General features: G+C 37.2%; 3 protein-coding genes across 3 annotated transcripts in view; all 3 read left to right on the top strand.

Annotated features, from left to right (window-relative positions):
- The first annotated feature begins 2,735 nt into the window (after nt 1–2,735).
- On the top strand, nt 2,736–6,026 carry LOC115917882 (proline-rich transmembrane protein 1-like). Its single transcript, XM_011667695.2, has 4 exons — nt 2,736–3,108; nt 3,720–3,940; nt 4,289–4,423; nt 5,416–6,026. The coding sequence occupies exons 1-4, from the start codon at nt 3,102–3,104 to the stop codon at nt 5,560–5,562; spliced, it is 510 nt and encodes a 169-aa protein (XP_011665997.2). The 5' UTR covers nt 2,736–3,101; the 3' UTR covers nt 5,563–6,026.
- A 4,760-nt stretch (nt 6,027–10,786) lies between these two features.
- LOC115924685 lies at nt 10,787–13,783 on the top strand. Its single transcript, XM_030987428.1, has 4 exons — nt 10,787–10,826; nt 11,210–11,280; nt 11,631–11,765; nt 12,761–13,783. Exons 1-4 carry the CDS (start codon nt 10,787–10,789, stop codon nt 12,905–12,907), a joined length of 393 nt encoding a protein of 130 aa, XP_030843288.1. The 3' UTR covers nt 12,908–13,783.
- Nucleotides 13,784–14,423: 640 nt separating this feature from the next.
- LOC115924536 overlaps nt 14,424–21,166 on the top strand; it is an 8,100-nt gene continuing 1,357 nt past the window's right edge. The window contains exons 1-2 of the mRNA XM_030986927.1: nt 14,424–14,827; nt 20,988–21,130. Coding sequence (XP_030842787.1) covers nt 14,821–14,827; nt 20,988–21,130 — 150 coding nt within the window. The 5' untranslated portion in view covers nt 14,424–14,820. The remainder of the gene's footprint in view (nt 14,828–20,987; nt 21,131–21,166) is intronic.

The raw sequence follows: 21,166 nt of genomic DNA, 5'->3' as shown, positions 1-21,166 counted from the left end.
TTGATAACTTGAGCTAACAATTGTAAGTGAGATGATTGGACTTTCCCTGTATATAAAATGAACCAGTCCAACTTGTTTCGTTCAATGTCATGGGTATTCGTACTACGTAGAGTTTACTGTTGACGTGATGGATAATATATGCCGACGTCACGCGATGATAAGTTCGGTGATTGGACGCTACCATTTCGGTAGAAAATTCCAGTCGGAAACAAGGGTTAACATAAGAAATCCAAACCTGGGCCACTCGCTCTAGCGTTCACTTGGGTTTTCGCGATTAGTCTCTTTTAGTCGCTCGGCGTCTTTCAGACATGAGGCCTTGTCTAAAGGCTGGGCCACTTGCTCTTGCGTACACTCGGGTTTTCGCGATTAGTCTCTTTTTAGTCACTCGGCGTATATCAGACATGAGGCCTTGTCTAAAGGCTGGACCACTTGCTCTGGCGTTCACTCGGGTTTTCGCGATTAGTCTCTTTTTAGTCACTCGGCGTATATCAGACATGAGGCCTTGTCTAAAGGCTGGACCATTCGCTCTGGCGTTCACTCGGGTTTTCGCGATTAGTCTCTTTTTAGTCACTCGGCGTCTATTAGACACGAGGCCTTGTCAAAGGCTAACACGAGACCGACTGTAGACCGTACAACAATTACCTTTCTTTGATTGGCCAAGTAATGGTCGGCTTGGAGTCGGTGAGAAGTCGATGTGGCGGTGTGACTGAGGAGTAAGAAACTAAGGTTTAAACATGGATATAATATTCATGGATTAAACATTGTGATGGATTCGCAAACATCAGTCGGCAAGAAAAATGGCATCTGAATGGCGCAAGGGGGTTAGGGGGGGGGGGGGGAGAAGCGGGCACCGAATTTCATTTTCCATCAAACACCGAACATCAACCCACAAACAAAAACAAGGGCAAAACGAAACATACAAAAAAACAATTACAAATTGGACAGGTCTTCATTAAAAAAATAAGAAATAATAAAGACTGGTCATGGGAATAATCTGATTTATTGTTCAACCCATATGGATACGACGCCACTGCCCCCTTCTTTTCAGTCAATCCGCAGCTCGTGATAATTCGTGTCTATCTATTCATTTTTATTCATACAGAAAATGGTAAGCCTCATTAGCAAATGCGCTGCGGTCTTCGACCCTGTCATCGGCGTAGTAAACCATCGTCAGACATGTGAACCTTAAACCAATAATTTTTATGACAAGTATCCGGCTTTCGTATACTCAGATTTCCGCTTAAATTCCTTTTCCTTGTCCGCAAGCGAATTGTAATGGCAAGGTCAAACAGCTCAGCGGATACATGTATATTTCCTTTCATTTCCTTTGATATAAAGAGCATCAGAAATTTCAAATGTATCAATTCATAAGTTTCATTAAATTCATGAATAAGAAGTTCTAGTAGTCGTAGTAGTAGTAGTAGTAGCATAAGCAGTAGTAGGAGTAGTAGTTCATATAGTAGAAGTAGTGGTGGTAGTAGTAGTAGTTGTAGTAATTGTAGTAGTAGTAATAGTAGTAATAGTAGTAATAGTAGTAGTAGTAGTAGTAGTATAAGTAGTAGTAGTGGTAGTAGTAGTAGTAGTAGTAGTAGTTGTAGTAGTAGTAGTAGTATTAGTAGTAGTTGTAGTAGTAGTAGTAGTAGTAGTAGTTGTTGTAGTAGTAGTAGTAGTAGTAGTAATAGTAGTAATAGTAGTAATAGTAGTAGTAGTAGTAGTATAAGTAGTAGTAGTAGCAGTAGTAGTAGTAGTATTAGTTGTAGTAGTAGTAGTAGTAATAGTAGTAATAGTAGTAATAGTAGTAGTAGTAGTAGTAGTAGTAGTAGTAGTAGTAGTATAAACAGTAGTAGTAGTAGTAGTAGTAGTAGTAGTAGTAGTAGTAGTAGTTTACGCAGTAGTAGTAGTAGCAGTAGTAGTAGTATTAGTTGTAGTAGTAGTAGTAATAGTAGTAATAGTAGTAATAGTAGTAGTAGTAGTAGTAGTAGTAGTAGTAGTAGTAGTATAAACAGTAGTAGTAGTAGTAGTAGTAGTAGTAGTAGTAGTAGTTTACGCAGTAGTAGTAGTAGCAGTAGTAGTATCAGTAGTAGTAGTAGTAGCAGAAACCAGCAGTAGTTGTAGTAGTAGTAGCAGCAAAAAAAACAGCCGTCTACCATGTCGTGGTAAATTCTTACTCTTCCCCCACAAATCACTGTAGTAGTAGTTGTAGTAGTTGTAGTTGTAGTAGTAGTAGTAGTAATAGTAGTAATAGTAGTAATAGTAGTAATAGTAGTAGTAGTAGTAGTAGTAGTAGTAGTAGTAGTAGTAGTAGTAGTAGTAGTAGTATAAACAGTAGTAGTAGTAGTAGTAGTAGTAGTAGTAGTAGTAGTAGTAGTTTACGCAGTAGTAGTAGTAGCAGTAGTAGTATCAGTAGTAGTAGTAGTAGCAGAAACCAGCAGTAGTTGTAGTAGTAGTAGCAGCAAAAAAAACAGCCGTCTACCATGTCGTGGTAAATTCTTACTTTTCCCCCACAAATCACTGTTCTCTACAATAATATTTTAGTGTATACAGTAGGCTTGTAGTGTACTTTCTCGCTCCTCGTAGTTATATTAATCCCTAAGCTTGAGATTTAAAAAACTTAAAATTTAATAACAATATATTATATACAGACATAAAACCATGGAATATGATTGCTTATAGTGGACATTTCGGATGAGTCCATTGACTGGTTGTTATCGGACTGCCAAATATGGAAATATAGAAAATAAAGTACCGGGCCTGGTTGCAATTTCTCTTCTTACCGGCATTACTCTAAAATCCGGTTCCTTGTAGAAAAGGGAAAATTCTCGAACTTATAGGAGGGTATAACCTAATTTGTAAGAGAGTGTAGGCACAAATCCGTAGTACAAAGAAAAGCGCGAACACTTTTCCGTTACGTGAGTGGTGGGCGGGGCGTTTTTTATTTTTTATTTGTCAAGTTCTTATAAATGAAGATGTGATATGAACTCGTTTCATTCACTCGAGGAAAGTTAAGCCACAACGTTTCAAGTTTTAGAGCGTTCTAAACAGCTGTAATAAAAACCATTGCCTCACGACTTAAGTTACCTAAATCGACATAATTCAACAAAATGACTTGTAAGTATAATCATATCACTTTCAACTATAGCTTATTGAAATTGCCTATAGAGGTGAGTTTTCGAAAAAATTTGCGACAGTGTTGAATAGATTTGCGTTCTTCTTTTTGAATTTCAATTATCGACACGATAATATTTTACGGTGTAAAAAGCATGGTAAATGTGATCCGTCATTGGATTAAAATACAAATTTTATATTGACTATATGACTATGTCACTATATTTTGTTGTTAACAAACGGGGTCTCATGGAAGATCACCATTATTGTTGAAAATGCACTTCCTTGTATAAATGACAGAAATAAAAAGAGAAAAGAAGAAAAGAATATATCCAGAGGCTATATTTATCGAAGATATGTACCGCATATGTTTTCTTATTCACAATTATAGTAAAGTGTCGAACTAGATTAAGATTTTTGTAACTTCTCCTAACCATTGCAAATTTATTGAAAAAGTTAGATGGACAATATTGAAAAGATATACGACAGATTTATCAGCTTTTCATAACTATTTTTTTCCTAATCAATCAAATTATTGAAAAGGTTGCAAATTAATACCCAATTTATTATTCCTGTTAATATAGACGATAATAAATGTATTTTTATCTGTTTAGCCACGGAGATCTCAATATCTGAAACAGAAAAGCAGCACCTCGGCACGGACGATGTGAGGATGGGGTCACAGCTAGCGATGTTCCAACCGCCAAAGGGCCACTCGGTACAGCCTGGATACCTGCCACAACAGAATGACGTATCATCTGGAGCCCCGCCCGCTTACTTACAACCAACCAATCACATCCAAGCTCAGCCACAACCACAAACTACAGTGGTTCGTGTAAGTAGAATAATCAAAATGAATGAGATCCTTTCAAAAGATGAAAATATTATCGACTTGTTAAATGAATTTAAGAAGAATGAGAGGGAGTTGGAACATAAACAAAGCCGAAGACGTCTGATGAAGAACGAAGACAACGTTATAAGAAAGGTAATGAAAAGAAAATCACAAATCAAAGGAAGAAATCTAGAGATTATTCGAATAAGGGGTCGCTCAAAAGGAAGTGGCCTCCCCGCATTTTAGCTGTACTGCTGTATGGTCATAATTGCTCTTTAAATATTTGTGACCTCATTGGTAGCAATAAGATCCATTTGACTCTTGATGCTTTTTTTTGTTTATCAATATCAGACTGCTCCTCGATCCACGAATGCATTTTCGGGAGCGCCCAGACAGCAAGTACCGGACTATTCCCGCATGGCTTGGGCAGTCACTTTATGCTGTTGTCTACCCTTTGGTCTTGTCGCTGTCTTCATGGCATCAAGGGTAAGCATTCAAATTCAAAGTTAAAGGCCCGATTTCACAAAGGAGCATTGTCGACAAACCTAGGTTTATGTGCGTCATTATGACGCGTTTCGACGCGTTTCAAAAAGCGTCATGGTTTGAAACGCGTCCCATGATGCACATAAACCTAGGTTAGACAAACCTCCTTTTTGAATTCTGGCTATACAGTGTATTGAACTGAGACAGAACGAGAAAGAAATAAGTTTTAAGTTAATAAAAGTATTAAATCTCAACCAAACAAAGGCAGAAATACAAATCACACCACTCTCGACGAGAAGTAACGTGATGATGTTGCTAACCAAAACAGGGCGATTACAATGTATGTTTGTATGACATTTTCTTCATTCAATCCTAACTCAATCTTTTGACATTACAGAGTTATCAAAAGATCAAAAGATAAAATGAAAAGACGTACATGCTAATTTATATCCAGCAAAATTAAAAATCTTCATAAGACATCGAAATCGTAATAATACAAAATAAAATACTGTCTATGTGATAATTGGTGAAAATTAGCAGGTTTTAAATTATGACAGTTGAGAATTGCTCATGTTCATTTTTTGAAAGGTTTCGCAATCATGTTGATAAAAACCCGATGAAGGAATACAATTCCAACATCAGAATCGGGGCCGAAATATGACATTATGATTGTTGGAAATTTGGCGATGCAATTTATTCTCTCTGAGAATGTTTCCAGAACGACGTCACGAATTTCTGCCAGACATCGACTTGTGTTACGGGACGAAATTAAACGAAGCAATTCGTCAGTCTTAATTCAGGATTACTTCGTACCTTGGAAGGCTATGAAAGTACATTTTTTATGTTTTTCCCCTCACATCACCCACCCCCTCCCCTTTGTAATGGTACCAAATTATTTCTCCAATTTCGATTAATTCTTAATCCTCCCGGCAGTAATTTTTCAATTTAAAGTGATGTCTGTCAAATTTTTTCTATTTTTTTCCCTATCTTCACAGGCCAAGGACAAACAAATGTATGGCGATGATGATGGCGCTCGTTCTACCTCCCAGTGTGCGTTGGGCTGGGCAGTAGCTGGAATAGTGTGCGGTATCGTCTTATCCATATTGTTGGGCATATATTATTTTTCAGGTCTAGGGGTATAACAGTAATTTATCATTGAAGCTGTGAGAAAGATGAACTGGTGATGATTTGGACCAGGGATTCGAACCGTGGACCTGCATGTCGGACAATAATGGTGTTAAATGAATAGAATCTACGGACATGTTTGTCTTGTAGCGATAGAATCGGTCATAACCAGGGATGTAGCTTTACGGGAGCACGGAGGCACGTGCCCATCCTGTCGATTTTAAAATGGCGAAAAAAGACAAATAACTAGAGTCTAGGGGTATAACAGTAATTTGTCATTGAAGTTGTGAGAAAGATGAACTTGTGATGGTTTGGCCTGGGGATTCGAACCGTGGACCTGCATGTCGGACAGTAATGGTGTTAAATGAATAGAATCTACGGACATGTTTGTCTTGTAGCGATAGAATGCGGTCATAACCTGGGATGTAGCTATACGGGAGCACGGAGGCACGTGTCCATCCTTTCGATATTAAAATGGCGAGAAAAAAAATAACTAGAGAGAGAACTGGAGGGAGGAAACATGACGTGACAAGAAGATGAGAGGAGCCAATTCCACACCTCCGCATCCAATGGCGGTCGCCTTGTTGGTTTGCATTGTTCCAGTAACCTCGTGAGTCCGAAGGCCCCCATCCATCGTGCCAATGCCCCCCCCCACCCCACCCCCACACACACATAGTTATCTTTACCTGAGCTACCGTGCTACGCCTCTTTTAATAATGACAAAGGTGTAATGACAAAGGTGTAATGTTTGGTTTTAAACTACAATAAATGTATTGTATGCAATATGTTTCGGGAACAAGAAACTAGCAGAATAATATTTTCAACTTATTTATATATTTACCTGAACAATGAAACTTCAGCTAGTCTAACAATGATAACAACGATTGTATATCGACATTAATATGTTTCAATCGTCAATACAGGGATACACATTTAAATATAGTAGTATAAGTAGAACCAGATTTTCCAAAAAGAAAAAATCATTCTTTGTATTTCATATCCTTACTCTTTTACTGGAGGAGCCAAATGGAGTACTTCCATACATTGTTAATTTCGATTCCGGCAAAGGTGCGTAAACACTCCGGTTACTTTCGCATAGGTCATTCCTTACATAATGTTGTATATACCCTAGATATCTCATGTGTTATACTTCATAATGCCGGGAAGTATTTAGATCAAACAAAATAATAAATTATCTCTTCGATTTGACAATGGTTGTAGTTTATTTATGATGTATGTTTATATCAATATGATAATTTTTGTACACTGTATATGTTTTTTTTTACAATAAAGAGAATTTTAAAAATCAGGTCACGGTGGATATGAAAGTGTCTTGTTTAAAATCATCGCAGTTAATGATTTAAGTTTAGTTCAATCAAATCAATTTCTTTGGAATTTGATACCTTTTAAAGTGACTCGGTAATATTGTTGAAGGTTGATAAAAAAAGATGTGTAATTTTTGTATGAAATGTTACTTATTATATTCCTCCTACTGTACTTAACCTCTAATAAGAAAACAATCCTGAGAAAAATTTCAAACCACAAAGATATTTATGGTTTTCTTTGAAGGCGTCACTGTGCAACACCCTCTCAACAGTGAATAACATTGAATTCTCCCAACCATTTTTGTCTGAAATAGTATAAGAGCCAATTTTGCATTCACCTCAAATGTAATTAAATTGTAAAAATATATTTGGGAGAATCAAGAAATTTATCAAATCAGTTTTTCCCAATTTTTGTCGTTAATAATGGTCTGTTTTCGCTCAAACTTTCAGATTATCTTTCATTTATTATCATCATTATTATTATTATTATTGTACATCTAGCATTGAAGTCATTACCTTATAGCACCATTTCTCTCATCTGAACAATGTTACCAACTACCAAGTCCCTTTAAACACGAAGCACCAACAGAGGATGTATATAGTTACGAACAATGTGTCAAATTTAGAAATTGTATTATGAGAACAGAGTAGGAGAAATGGGAGACTAGGAAATAGGAAAAAGGAAAATAAGAGATCTAGATAAGAATGCCCTGTAATTATTATTATCCCAGCAATTGCCTATTACCAATTAACAACCGGGGTGATGGTGGCAAATGTGGATTAATGTCTTGTTAAAGGAAGTTATTGCTGGGCTGGGATCCGAACCCTCAACTCTTGGATTGAGAGTCAAGTGAATAAACCACTATACCACGCCCATGGGGTCTCAGTCATCATAGAAAAACTGTAAGCATGCGTGACCAAAGGTTTTCCACACACCCTCTAAACGAGGATTTCTTCTGATGCCAAAATGCACCCTAAATGAGGAATTGTTTTTTCCCGAATTTACACCCTTAACCTCGCGCGGCCGTCGTCCACACAGGATTGAAAAAAAAAAAACGTTCTGGATTTCAGTACCTCAGCGATCATCCCGCTGTTACTATGGTAGCTTCTCGATTTTGCACACGAACCGCAGATTCTCCGTCCGCGATGAGCTTGCGAAACTCCCTAATGTTTGTCAAACCTGGCAACAACTAATGTATCTACTAATGAAATATTATATACCTCACTTAAGAAATCCAGCCATCTGATTGGTCGAAATTGCATTCATAAACTTTAACTATTCCTGTAAAATTCCCGGTAAAATTCCAAACCCATGTAATAGTTCTAAAAAATAGTTCTAAAATCCCAGTTACCATGGGTACTGGGAAAATAGTTCAGTCTTGGTGAAATTCCCATAGGTACACATGTTAAAAAATGGTTTGAGCGATCGAGGATACCGTACGTGTGCGAAGAATTGGTCGGTATTTTCATACAAGACAAGACTATTCCAAACAAGACAAAAATGGCTGAAGAAACTCTCCCAAGATTTCAACTTATCAAATGCAAGACTCGCTGACAGCAAGAACAACAAAAAGGGTACATGAAATTATCCATAAAAATGTTCGTTTAGTTGCTGAAAATGCTTTTGACGAGTACCAGCATATAGACGTAGAGGAAAATTATATCTAGTAGTCTAGGGTGTGTGATCGCGCACCCGATGTTGTGTGCTAAAATTCTTCCCATAGAGATTGCACGCAATGCAGTCTCTATGCAGTCTACGTGCATTGCGCGACCATGCAAAAAAAAGTCAAGTTTTTTTTTTCAATTCGAGATTCAAACCTTTATCTGTTGTGATCCTGAAGGTAATACTCAATAAGCGAGGTGTCATGTGAAAGCGCAGGTTTTTTCTCCATATTCCCCACAGGGCCGGCCCACCCCCAAAATTGTAAAAATATCTTGCTTAGACTAAAATCTAGATCTAGTCTATACTCTCAAAGATACACTCATAAAAAACAACAGTGCAGATAAACTAGAGAAAGGCCAAGGTGGTGTCATAAGTTGACTTTTTTTCGGCATATAAAAGTATTAATGACTGCTTTAATATTCGAGAAATAGTTGTTTTTATACGCTCTCGGAAGGTTACAATTGGGCTATTGCCCTCGGCACGCCTCGGGTAATAGCACAATTGTAACCTTCCCTTGAGCGTATAAAAACAACTATTTCTCTCAAAGCAGTCATTAATACTATACTATTATTCTTATCAGGTGAATGAAATAGTTTGTATCGAGGCACTTCACAAATACGTATGCATTAAATGTGGTAACATTACCAAAATTGCCTATTGGCATTGCATTGCAATACTTCCGTACTATACGTACGCGTTCACCGAAAAGCGAAACCGCGTATTGTAACAAGGGCGGTCTGTGTGCGACGGCCGTTACCCTGAGTGCTCCTGCAATAAAGGTCTGTCCGTCGCTGAGCGAAAATTCGCTATAATAACCAAAGATGATAGAGCGCCGCACGTCTATCATCTTTGCTATAACTAGCTAGACGACGGGCGCAGGCGCAGGACCCTCCAGGTCTGGCCCCGAGGGCTAGAAAAATACCCCTAAACGCGTACACCGGCGCTTACAGCAGGATTTTGAAAAAGTATCCTCTTTCTTGAAAATGGCCCAAAATATACGTTTTTTAATCCCTTAATGCGGCACCGCACGGACCGTGTCCAATCTTTTTTAAAAGCACCCATTTATACGCCTTTTCATGGTCACGCACCCGCCCCCCCCCCCCCCACTCCGAGAACGGACGGACCCCATGCGTGTTACCAAAATGTCCTTTTCGTAAGAAAAGAAAAAGGCCGACCCGTATTGACTTTACGCACCGGACTTTTGCTGAAAAGGGGGGGGGGTGCTGAAAAAGGCTCGTATAACAAAAGAAAAACAGTCGACCCGTATTTACTTTACACACCGGACTTTTGCTGAAAAGGGGGGGGGTCGCTTGGAACACGCATGTGCGTACCCTAAATAACACTGTTATATACCGTTGGTATTAGGAAATATTTGATTTAAAATTATTAACCTTCGTAATACGTAGTAGGTCCATGGTAATACCAAATCTTTCGGGAAACATTAGATTCCGGAGAAACAAAAAAGTTCCAACAAATAATGTAATAAGACAATTTTGATTTACGAATAATTAACCTTCGGAAATGCAAATCTTTTGGAGAATGAACGTCTGGAGAAACGAAAGTTCGAAAAACTATCGGAATACGAAAATCGCCAATTCTGATCATACTACACAGCACCAAGGAAAATGTCACCGTAAGAACACAACCTAGAGACGTCAGAATATTTGTCTTGAAGGCAATGCTTTACGAAGCTACAAGAGAAAGGTGTAAGAATCGGATATTTGCAGAGGAATGAATCATATTTATACAGCCACTTTCATGAATGCAATTGGCCTTGTCATTTAGGCTAGGAATATTGTGTCTATTTTTAGGTAAACGTCAAACAAATTGCAATAAAATATTTTTCACTGCAATGCTTTTTAGTAAGGTCCCCAAAATGACATACTAAAAGTCCAAAAAAATCCAAGTAGTGGAAGTGTCCCTAATTTGCATAAATCCAATATGGCCGCTATTTCGAGGATTTTCACATATATTTTATCATATTTGTCAGCTTGTATAAGCTGTTGTGGCACTAAAGGAGTAGGAAAAGTGATCTGCTGTACATTTTGTATCAACTAAAATACCCATATACTACAGGTACATCACACATCTGAAACAAATCCCCCACACACGCACACCCACGCAATCCAGTATGTAATTAATTTTATGCTCAATTTATCACCTCAGCAGATGATGTTATTTCATTATGCACTAGACAAATATCATGTCACTTTAATTATTCTGAAAAAACCTAAAATAAAAATATTCCGAAAAATGGCCCTTATGGGTATCCGTACTAACACAAGAGCTGTTGGTAGGACTATTAGGGGTACAACCTGTACCTTACATTATCCTCATGGTCATTGGAATTAGAAGTTGTTCTCAGTGCAACAGTTTACTTAATTTTAGAGATCTGACAAATAGAAGCATACATTGCATGCTAATGGCTCATCACAGTACAATTATCCACATTACTGCGGTATTTGTGCTCTCTAGTCACTATTTTTGTCAAATATTCAACTAAGTTAGACCCATAAGCTTTTATTATGTGATATCCATGATGCCTAGTTCATCGTCATTCATTGCAAAACTTTAAAGTAGAATACCCAATAATAGTTTCATTATAATATCGATGGAAAGCTTATAATATGCAGAATACAATACATTTTTTTAATTAAGATATCAGAATCAACTAAGGCCCGCCCGCTTACTTACAACCAACCAATCACATCCAAGCTCAGCCACAACCACAAACTACAGTGGTTCGTGTAAGTAGAATAATCAAAATGAATGAGATCCTTTCAAAAGATGAAAATATTATCGACTTGTTAAATGAATTTAAGAAGAATGAGAGGGAGTTGGAACATAAACAAAGCCGAAGACGTCTGATGAAGAACGAAGACAACGTTATAAGAAAGGTAATGAAAAGAAAATCACAAATCAAAGGAAGACATCTAGAGATTATTCGAATAAGGGGTCGCTCAAAAGGAAGTGGCCTTCCCGCATTTTAGCTGTACTGCTGTATGGTCATAATTGCTCTTTAAATATTTGTGACCTCATTGGAAGCAATAAGATCCATTTGACTCTTGATGCTTTTTTTTTTGTTTATCAATATCAGACTGCTCCTCGATCCACGAAAGCATTTTCGGGAGCGCCCAGACAGCAAGTACCGGACTATTCCCGCATGGCTTGGGCAGTCACTTTATGCTGTTGTATACCCTTTGGTCTTGTCGCTGTCTTCATGGCATCAAGGGTAAGCATTCAAATTCAAAGTTAAAGGCCCGATTTCACAAAGGAGTATTGTCGACAAACCAAGGTTTATGTGCGTCATTATGACGCGTTTCGACGCGTTTCAAAACGCGTCATGGTTTGAAACGCGTCCCATGATGCACATAAACCTAGGTTTGTCGACAAACCTCCTTTTTGAATTCTGGCCATGAAGTGTATTGAACTGAGACAGAACGAGAAAGAAATAAGTTATAAGTTAATAAAAATATTAAATCTCAACCAAACAAAGGCAGAAATACAAATCACACCACTCTCGACGAGAAGTAACGTGATGATGTCGCTAACCAAAACAGGGCGATTACAATGTATGTTTGTATGACATTTTCTTCATTCAATCCTAACTCAGTCTTTTGACATTACAGAGTTATCAAAAGATCAAAAGATAAAACAAAAAGACGTACGTGCTAATTTATATCCGGCAAAAGTGAAAATCTTCATAACACAACGAAATCGTAATAATACAAAATAAAATACTGTTTATGTGATAATTGGTGAAAATTAGCAGATTTTAATCTGTGACAGTTGAGAATTGCTCATGTTCATTTTTTGAAAGGTTTCGCAATCATGTTGATAATAACCCGATGAAGGAATACAATTCCAACATCAGAATCGGGGCCGAAATATGACATTATAATTGTTGGAAATTTGGCGATGCAATTTATTCTCTCCAAGAATGTCTCCAAAATAACGTCACGAATTTCTGCCAGACATCGACTTGTGTTACGGGACGAAATTAAACGAAGCAATTCGTCAGTTTTAATTCAGGATTACTTCATACCTTGGAAAGCTATGAAAGTACATTTTTTATGTTTTTCCCCTCACATCGCCCACCCCCTCCTCTTTGTAATGGTACCAAATTATTTCTCCAATTTCGATTAATTCTTAATCCTCCCGGCAGTAATTTTTCAATTTAAAGTGATGTCTGTCAAATTTTTTCTATTTTTTTCCCTATCTTCACAGGCCAAGGACAAACAAATGGCTGGCGATGACGATGGCGCTCGTTCCACCTCACAGCATGCGTTGGGCTGGGCAGTAGCTGGAATAGTGTGCGGTATCGTCTTATCCATATTGTTGGGCATATATTATGTTTTAGGTCTAGGGATATAACAGTAATTTATCATTGAAGCTGTGAGAAAGATGAACTGGTGATGATTTGGACCAGGGATTCGAACCGTGGACCTGCATGTCGGACAATAATGGTGTTAAATGAATAGAATCTACGGACATGTTTATCTTATCGCGATAGAATGAGGCCATTGCCAGGGATGTAGCTATACGGGAGCACGGAGGCGCGTGCCCATCCGTTCGATTTTAAAATGGCGAAAAAAGAAAAATAGCTATAGAAAGAAATGGAGAAAGGAAACACTACTTTATATTTATAAGAAGATGATATGAGCTAATTCTACCCCTCCGCATCAAATGGCGATCCCCTTGTTGATTAGCATTGTTAGTAACCTAGTAAGTCCGGAGGCCCCCAACACCATAATGCCAGCTCCCCCCCCCCCCCCCCACACACACACACACAATTGTTTTACCTGAGCTACCGTGCTACGCCTTTGTTCGTAATTCCAAAGGAATCGGTCAAGAATATTTTCAATTCTATTTTCGTTTTGTCTGTCAGTACTTTCATCAGGATATCATAGCCAAGTCGAAGTGAGTCAGATAAATTTCCTGTGACACGATGTGTAATGTTTGGTTTTAATTTACAATACATGTATTGTATGAAATATGTATCTAGAACAAGAAACTAGCAGAATAATATTTTCAACTTATTTATATATTTACATGAACAATGAAATTTGAGCTGTTCTTACAATGATAGCAACAACTGTATATTGACAAATATGTTTCAATCATTAATATACAGGGATACACATTTGAATATAATAAACCAGATTTTCCAAAAAGAAAACATCAATCTATGTATTTCATATCCTTACTCTTTTACTAGAGGAGCAAAATGGAGTACCTTCATATATAGATTTTCATTATCGTACGATAACATTTACGATGTTGATTTATACATTGTTCATTTCGATTCCAGCAAAGGTGTATGATGTATTATGTATGATTTATGATTCATGATTTATGCCCTTAAAAGTGAATGGATGAATACATGCACATACATGTAGTGCTTTCGTGACAATATTCCTATCCGAGTCCTTTCCATTACACTTCTAATATTCTCTACACGTAGTGTTCGACGGCTTCCATAGAGCAAGATCCCCGGCCCCCCCACTCAGTGTTATTTAGGGTACGCATATGCTCGTACCCTCTTTTTGAAAGCACCCCCTATCTGAGGACTGCCAACATTTCCGAACCCCCCTTTCTCGGGCTTTTCGCGGGCTTTTCCTGCCTTGGAGACCCCCCTAAATCAGGAAAAATGCTCAATGTACCCCCCTAAATTCGGAATAACTTCTCAGGAGTCCAAAGAGATGAGAGAAAAAAAGAAAAACCCCCCCCCCCTTTTTCAAGAAATCTCCGGGTGAAAAGTCAAATACACCCCTTTTTTTACAATTCTCGGGCCGGACTTTGTCGTACGAAAAGTACCCCTTTACCGGACATTTTGGCAACACGCATGCGGTCATTCCGACCTCTGAGTGGGGGGGGCCGGGGCAAGATCATACATATAGACATGTATAAATATAATAAACATAAAAAAGCGTTAGTTCAACCGAATAGACCTGAGCTAATGTCAACAGAGATATTACAAAAAAGGTGCTGGTATCTTTTAGGTTAAGTGTTGTATTTCGCTGGATGGCTTGACGCTACGTCATCAAATCCGTATGCCCTTCATGAACCACAAAATATTGCTACAATGAAGTTTAGAATTTTCCACTGACTTAAGAATTCACCTGAGATCTAAAAATATCCATGATGTGTATAATTGTTATGCAAATGAGCCATATAAATTATTCCAATCCAACATCACAGGGTTTCATTCAGCTCAGCAAAACTAGTTAAAGTCGTGTATTCATAGCGTCGATTCGGTTGCAAGGGATAGACCATCGCAAATCAAAATGGCCAGTAAGTACATTTGTAAACATGTTTTACTATTTTAACACGATCGGAAAACTTTCAAAGATCACCCTGAAAGAGAAGGTTGAGTTCTGGGAAGAGGTGAACATATAATTTGTGAGCGTTATCATTGTTATTAGCATGGGACGGATTTTTATGTCACATGTTCGTGTAGTCCCATATACATCTTACTGTTAAAAGTGATTGTAACTTTACCAAGACAGGGCCAAATTTATTATCATTTTGATGAATTCAGAACCTTGCAGTACACACCAATACTTATATGCTAGATGATCAAACTTTTCTGATCGATTCCACACCGTTTCTTTCGCATTGCAATCGCATGATCAGAACTCAACTTTATCTTTAAGAAGGCGATATAATCATGATAGTTTACCGCGTGTGTCATCTGGCATGCCTGCTGAAATGTGCCTCGAATAGCGGTATAAGATGAGGGTTGTTTTAACACCTGAATTCTTCCAAATGGGCCAAGTAACAGAAACTTATTGCTTACAATTGACATCTTAGAGTCCAATAAACATTTTATGACCATAAATGACCAGTTTTGTTGTAAATATATTTCCATTACCCGTACTCTACTTTCAATAGCTTTACAGAATACAGTACAGTAGGCTATTGAAACTGCCAATAAGTTGATTTCTAGAGAGTGTTTCCAATCGTGTTGAACTTTGTAGATGCTTCTATGTACACCTGTGTATTATACGTTGTAATATTACATTGAAACAATTACATCGGAAATATATCATCTTATTGTCTTTAAGGTCATTGTCGTGGTTTACTGGTTCGTTCACTTGACTCTTAATCCAACGCGGTTGAAAACCAGTAGATGATTACCAGTTGATTTACCAGTTGAAAACCAGTAGATGATTACCAGTTGATTTACCAGTTAAAAACCAGTAGATGATCACCAGTTGCTTTACCAGTTGAAAACCAGTAGGTTATTACCAGCTGATTTACCAGTTGAAAACCAGTAGATGATCACCAGTTGCTTTACCAGTTGAAAACCAGTAGATGATTAACAGTTGATTTACCAGTTGAAAACCAGTAGATGATTACCAGTTGCTTTACCAGTTTAAAACCAGTAGATGATTACTAGTTGATTTACCAGTTGAAAACCAGTAGATGATTACTAGTTGATTTACTAGTTGAAAACCAGTAGATGATTACCAGTTGCTTTACCAGTTGAAAACCAGTAGATGATTACCAGTTGATTTACGAGTTGATAACTAGTAGATGATTACCAGTTGTTAACCAGTAGATGATTACCAGTTGATTTACCAGTTGAAAACCAGTAGATGATTACCAGTTGAAAAAACTAGTAGAATACCAGTTCAATGTATCTTAAGCATATTCATGATTAATTTGCATGTTTTCACAGAAAAAATAATTATCATGATCTGTCAAGCAAATGTGACAATGCACATCAATTTTGTGATTTATGTTTTCTCAGTCAATCATTGACAAATATATTATTTATGTCTGATCATGTTTTTCATCTAATTTAAGACGTAAAATTAGATATATTGATATATGTAATTACTTACCAGGAAACAAAGTGTATAATTGTGTATATATGTATGCACGAGCTACAAATGTCTACTTTACATAAAACACATCTGTAATCTACTTCAAATGACTATTGTGATTGGGTAATTGCAAGAGTTTGTATATATGGTCAAGTTGGTGGCCAGATGCTGGTAAATCAACTGGTAATTCAACTGGTAAATCAACTGGTACATCAACTGGTAATTCAACTGGAAAATCAACTGGTATATCAACTGGTAAATCAACTGGTAAATCAACTGGTCCGAGTTAGCGTTGTTTCAATTTCCATATTAAAAACCAGTTGAATGTACTGGTTTCAACTGGTACCAGTTGGCTACTGGTTTTAACTGGTACCAGTTGCCTACTGGTTTCAACTGGAATTCCGACCTGGGTGGGCAGGAGGGTAAATCCACATTTGCCAATCGATTTTCACACAGGTGTAAATGGGTAGCAATTGCTGGGGTAATACTAATTGCAGGGCCCTTGGGAATAACAACATTGATGCTGATGATTGAGGCTTTCCTGGGTAAAAAAAAATTATTATATATTATTATTATTACGAAATATAGCAATTGTTATCATAAATCTGCATGACGGTCGACACCTTGCATTGGTGGGTTCAAATGGGGTATACTATGGGGAAATTAAAGCCCCTAAAACACGATACCTCTTTTCGCTAAAAAAAACCCCACGATGTCAACATCTTTTTTTCTATCCTGATTATTAGCATTACTTATTTCATCTTTGTTTTGTCCGTATAATCGACTGTTGGTCTTCTAGGCCATTGCTCTCTTAAGAGCTTTCTTCTTGTCTATAATATTACGTGTTTTCTTTTGTTTTTCTGGTTTCTAGGCCTCATGCAGGTCGGTCTGCGGCGATTACCCCAGCCCTTTTTATTCCTTTGATTTTTTTTCGGAACTGTATTGTGCTATCGGTATCTACATGTACCTATATAAACACGCCACTTACATGTGCATTCTTTATGGTATTTGTTAACGTTGATTATTGGAACGCATTTTGTAAATCCAATATTCCATTGCTGAATGTTAGATCAATATGATTATTGGTAATTGGTATGATAACACACTTTGTGTGAAGCGATTTCTTCATATCTAGAGTGTCGAAGGACACAACTGATGAGCAGATGTTGGAATATATAACGGGTCAAGGTGTTATTTCAGCTGAAATTCAGTGTGTATCCAATCCGAATGCTGCATACTGTTCATATAAACTCACTGTGCCCGTTATTGAGAAAGACAAAGTAATGGTCGGAGATATATGGCCTTATGGTGTGTGTGTTCAAAGGTGGTGGAGGAGAAGCAATCAGAACGATGAACATGCTGCATAACATTTCAATTATCTCTTATAACACACAATGTGCGAATGATGCAAAATTACCTTTTTTACAGGAGCTTTTTGGCTTAGCTGATTTTTTACTGTTACAAGAACATGGGTTGTGTAAGTCACAGTTTGGATGGTTTGATAAATTGCAAAATGGAATAGGAAAACATGGGGTTAGTGCAATGAAAGAAGATGTTTTGCTAAAAGGGAGACCTCATGGGGGATGTGCAATCTTATGGAAACGTGACTTAAAACTCAATGTGGAACCTGTTGTTTTAGAATCTTCGAGGTTAACAGCTGTAAGAGTTACTCTAGATGACGGGAAAATGCTTTTAATATGTTGTGTATACATGCCTTGTGATGATAGGTGTCTAAATGGAAATTTGGATGAATACAAGATCACGTTAAATGAGCTTGACTCAATATTACAAGGAACCCCCAATGATTATGTATGTGTATGTGGTGATTTTAATACAGATATCTCTCGAGACTCTCACCAAGCTACGACACTTTTGCAATTTTTAGGCCAGAATTCTTTTTACTTATGTCAAAATGATCCTTGTTGTAATTTTGATTATACGTTCTGTAGCAAGGGTAGTGGTGTAAGATCTCTAATTGATCACTGTATGTTATCAGAAAATCTAGTTGAGGCACTACATGGGTATGAAACAATTGACAGTGTTCACAATTTTTCAGATCATCTGGCAGTCAAGAGTGTGCTAGATATAAAGATAACAGAAATTGATCAGGTAACAGAATCAAAGGAAAGGGAAGGGAAAGTGAACTGGAAGTTTGCATCATCAAAAGATTTGGAGTTGTATAAACAAAAATTGGAAGAAAACTTCAGGCAAATTAAAATCCCTGTTTCAGCCATTCAATGTAGGGACAGGTTATGAAGAAAACATCATGACCTCATTAATGTATTTCATGATGATATTATCATTGCTTTACTGAGTAGTGCAGATGCTATGATTTCAAGTCACAGTTCTCAACAGTGTAAAGTGGTGCCTGGGTGGAATGATCATGTTGAGGCCTATTTTAGGAGTGCATTATTTTGGCATAAGATATGGGTTGAAAATGATCGTCCATCTCAGGGATTACTGTATGGATTAAGAAAGAAAACTAGGTCTGAGTATCATAAAGCTTTGAAATTGATGCTGAACAAATCTATGTCAGTTAGATGTGATAAAGTGGCAAATGCATTAAGAGAGAAGAATAGCAGAATTTTTTGGAAAGAGGTGAAGAAACATTCAAAAAAGCCTAAGGGTTACCCAAACAGAGTGGATGGTGTTCAGGGGGAAGAAAATATAGCAGAGTTGTTTGCATTGAAATTTGGAAGGATATATCAAAGTATTGGATATGATGAAGGAAATATGGAAACGTTATTGAATCACATAAACTCCACTACACAGGAGAAATGTGAATGTAATGAGTGTTTACAGAATGACCATGTTATAGGAGGAGATGAAGTATCTAGAGCAATACTTAGGTTAAATCATTCCAAAAGTGATGGTGTAACAGGTGTGATGTCTGATCATATTATACATGGAAAGAAAATAATCAGTGGATATTTAGCAATGCTTTTTACTGCCATGTTATGGCATGGAGTGTCGCCAGATGGTATGCTCAAAAGTACAATGGTACCAATACCTAAAGGTCGTTGGAAAAATTTGGGCGATTCAGGAAACTTTCGTGCAATAACACTTGGTAGTATCATTGGTAAAGTTTTGGATCATGTATTTATGAAAAGGGAAGAAGGGAACTTGCAGACTAATGACCTACAGTTTGGATTCAAAGCAGGGTTATCAACTACACTATGTACTGCTATGGTTAAAGAATCTGTATCGTACTTTAATCATGAAGGGAGTAATGTGTATGGATTATTGCTAGATGCTAGTAAAGCATTTGATAGAGTTAATTATGTGAAATTGTTTGACATTATGCTGAGCAAAGGGGTCTGCCCAATGATGTGCAGGCTATTGCTTAATATGTATAAGAATCAAAGGCTAAGGTTGAAATGGAACAATGCATATTCTGATTATTTTACAGTTAAAAATGGTGTTAAACAGGGTGGAGTTATCTCTCCTTGCATGTTCTGTTTGTATCTAGATGGGCTGATAGAAGAGTTATGTGACAATGGGATAGGGTGCTTTATGGGCAATGTTTTTGCAGGAGCATTTGGTTATGCAGATGACTTGACACTGCTGTCACCTAGCGTGACTGCTCTTCAAGAAATGATTAAAACTTGTTTAGATTATGCCATTAAATTTGATATTCTGTTTAACCCTGAAAAGAGTCAGTTAATAGTTTTCAGCTGTAATGGTAAACCAGTTATGGATCCAGGAATCACGATAAATGGAAGACATATTGATATTGCATCAAAAGTAACTCATCTAGGGAATGATATTTCTAAGAATATAAATGATTTTGATATCTCAAAGTGTGTTGGAGATTTCTATCGACAATGTAATATGTTTTTGTTTAATTTCAAATATGCTAACTCTCACATAAGAAATATATTGTTTCATAAATATTGTTCGAGTTTCTATGGCTCACAGTTATATCCTCTGTTTGATAAATGTTTTGATAATATTTGTAGACAATGGCTGGTTGCAATAAGAAGGGTTTGGAAAATTCCATGGCAGACACACTGTCATCTTTTGCCTTATTTAGCAGGTGTTATGGATCCAGAGTTATGGTTTGCAAAAAGATGTTTATCTTTTGTTGTGAAAGCTATGAATTCCAAAAATTATACAGTGGCACATATAGCTGGAATGGCCAGGTATGGAGCTCATTCTGTGTTGGGAGGTAACATAAGATTCTTGAATGATAAGTACTTCATGGATAACAATGAAATTCAAAAGCAGTGGGCTGTGCAATGCCAAGTGAATGATGAGACAATACGCATAGTTGAACAAGTAAAGGAATTGATCAACTCGAGGGATGATTATTTATGTAGGGTTTCCTTAACCGAGAGGAGTGCGAGGAAATTATCTTGTATTTATGCACACTCTGATCTTACCCTGTTACACATGTATTCTGTTGTTGATGTTGTTTTTTTGTCTTTACATATATTGTGAATGTGCCTATTTGTAGAATATATTGTATATTTTTTGTTATTTTTTTTATATGTGCTTTTTAAAGCGAATAAAGAACTCTTGAATTGAATTGAATTGAATTTATAGTTTAGGCTTTTAGGTAAAAAGAAGTACGATTTAAATGTTGCAATAAAGATGACACATATCCTTTCATATTTATACAGCCACGGAAGTAAACATCACGTCAGTAGCCGGCAACCCGGTATATCCTGGCTACCCTCCACAACAGACCTACGTCACGCCCGAAGCCCCGCGTACCTATACACAAGCCGTTCATACCGCACAACCACCAGCCGTGGTAGTTCATGTAAGCTTGGATATTAGTATTTTACAAATTCAAAGG

Source organism: Strongylocentrotus purpuratus, unplaced genomic scaffold (assembly GCF_000002235.5).
Source record: "Strongylocentrotus purpuratus isolate Spur 01 unplaced genomic scaffold, Spur_5.0 spur5_scaffold_16, whole genome shotgun sequence".
NCBI classification, from domain to species: Eukaryota; Metazoa; Echinodermata; class Echinoidea; order Camarodonta; family Strongylocentrotidae; genus Strongylocentrotus; species Strongylocentrotus purpuratus.
This window is presented reverse-complemented; position numbering and strand designations above follow the sequence as displayed.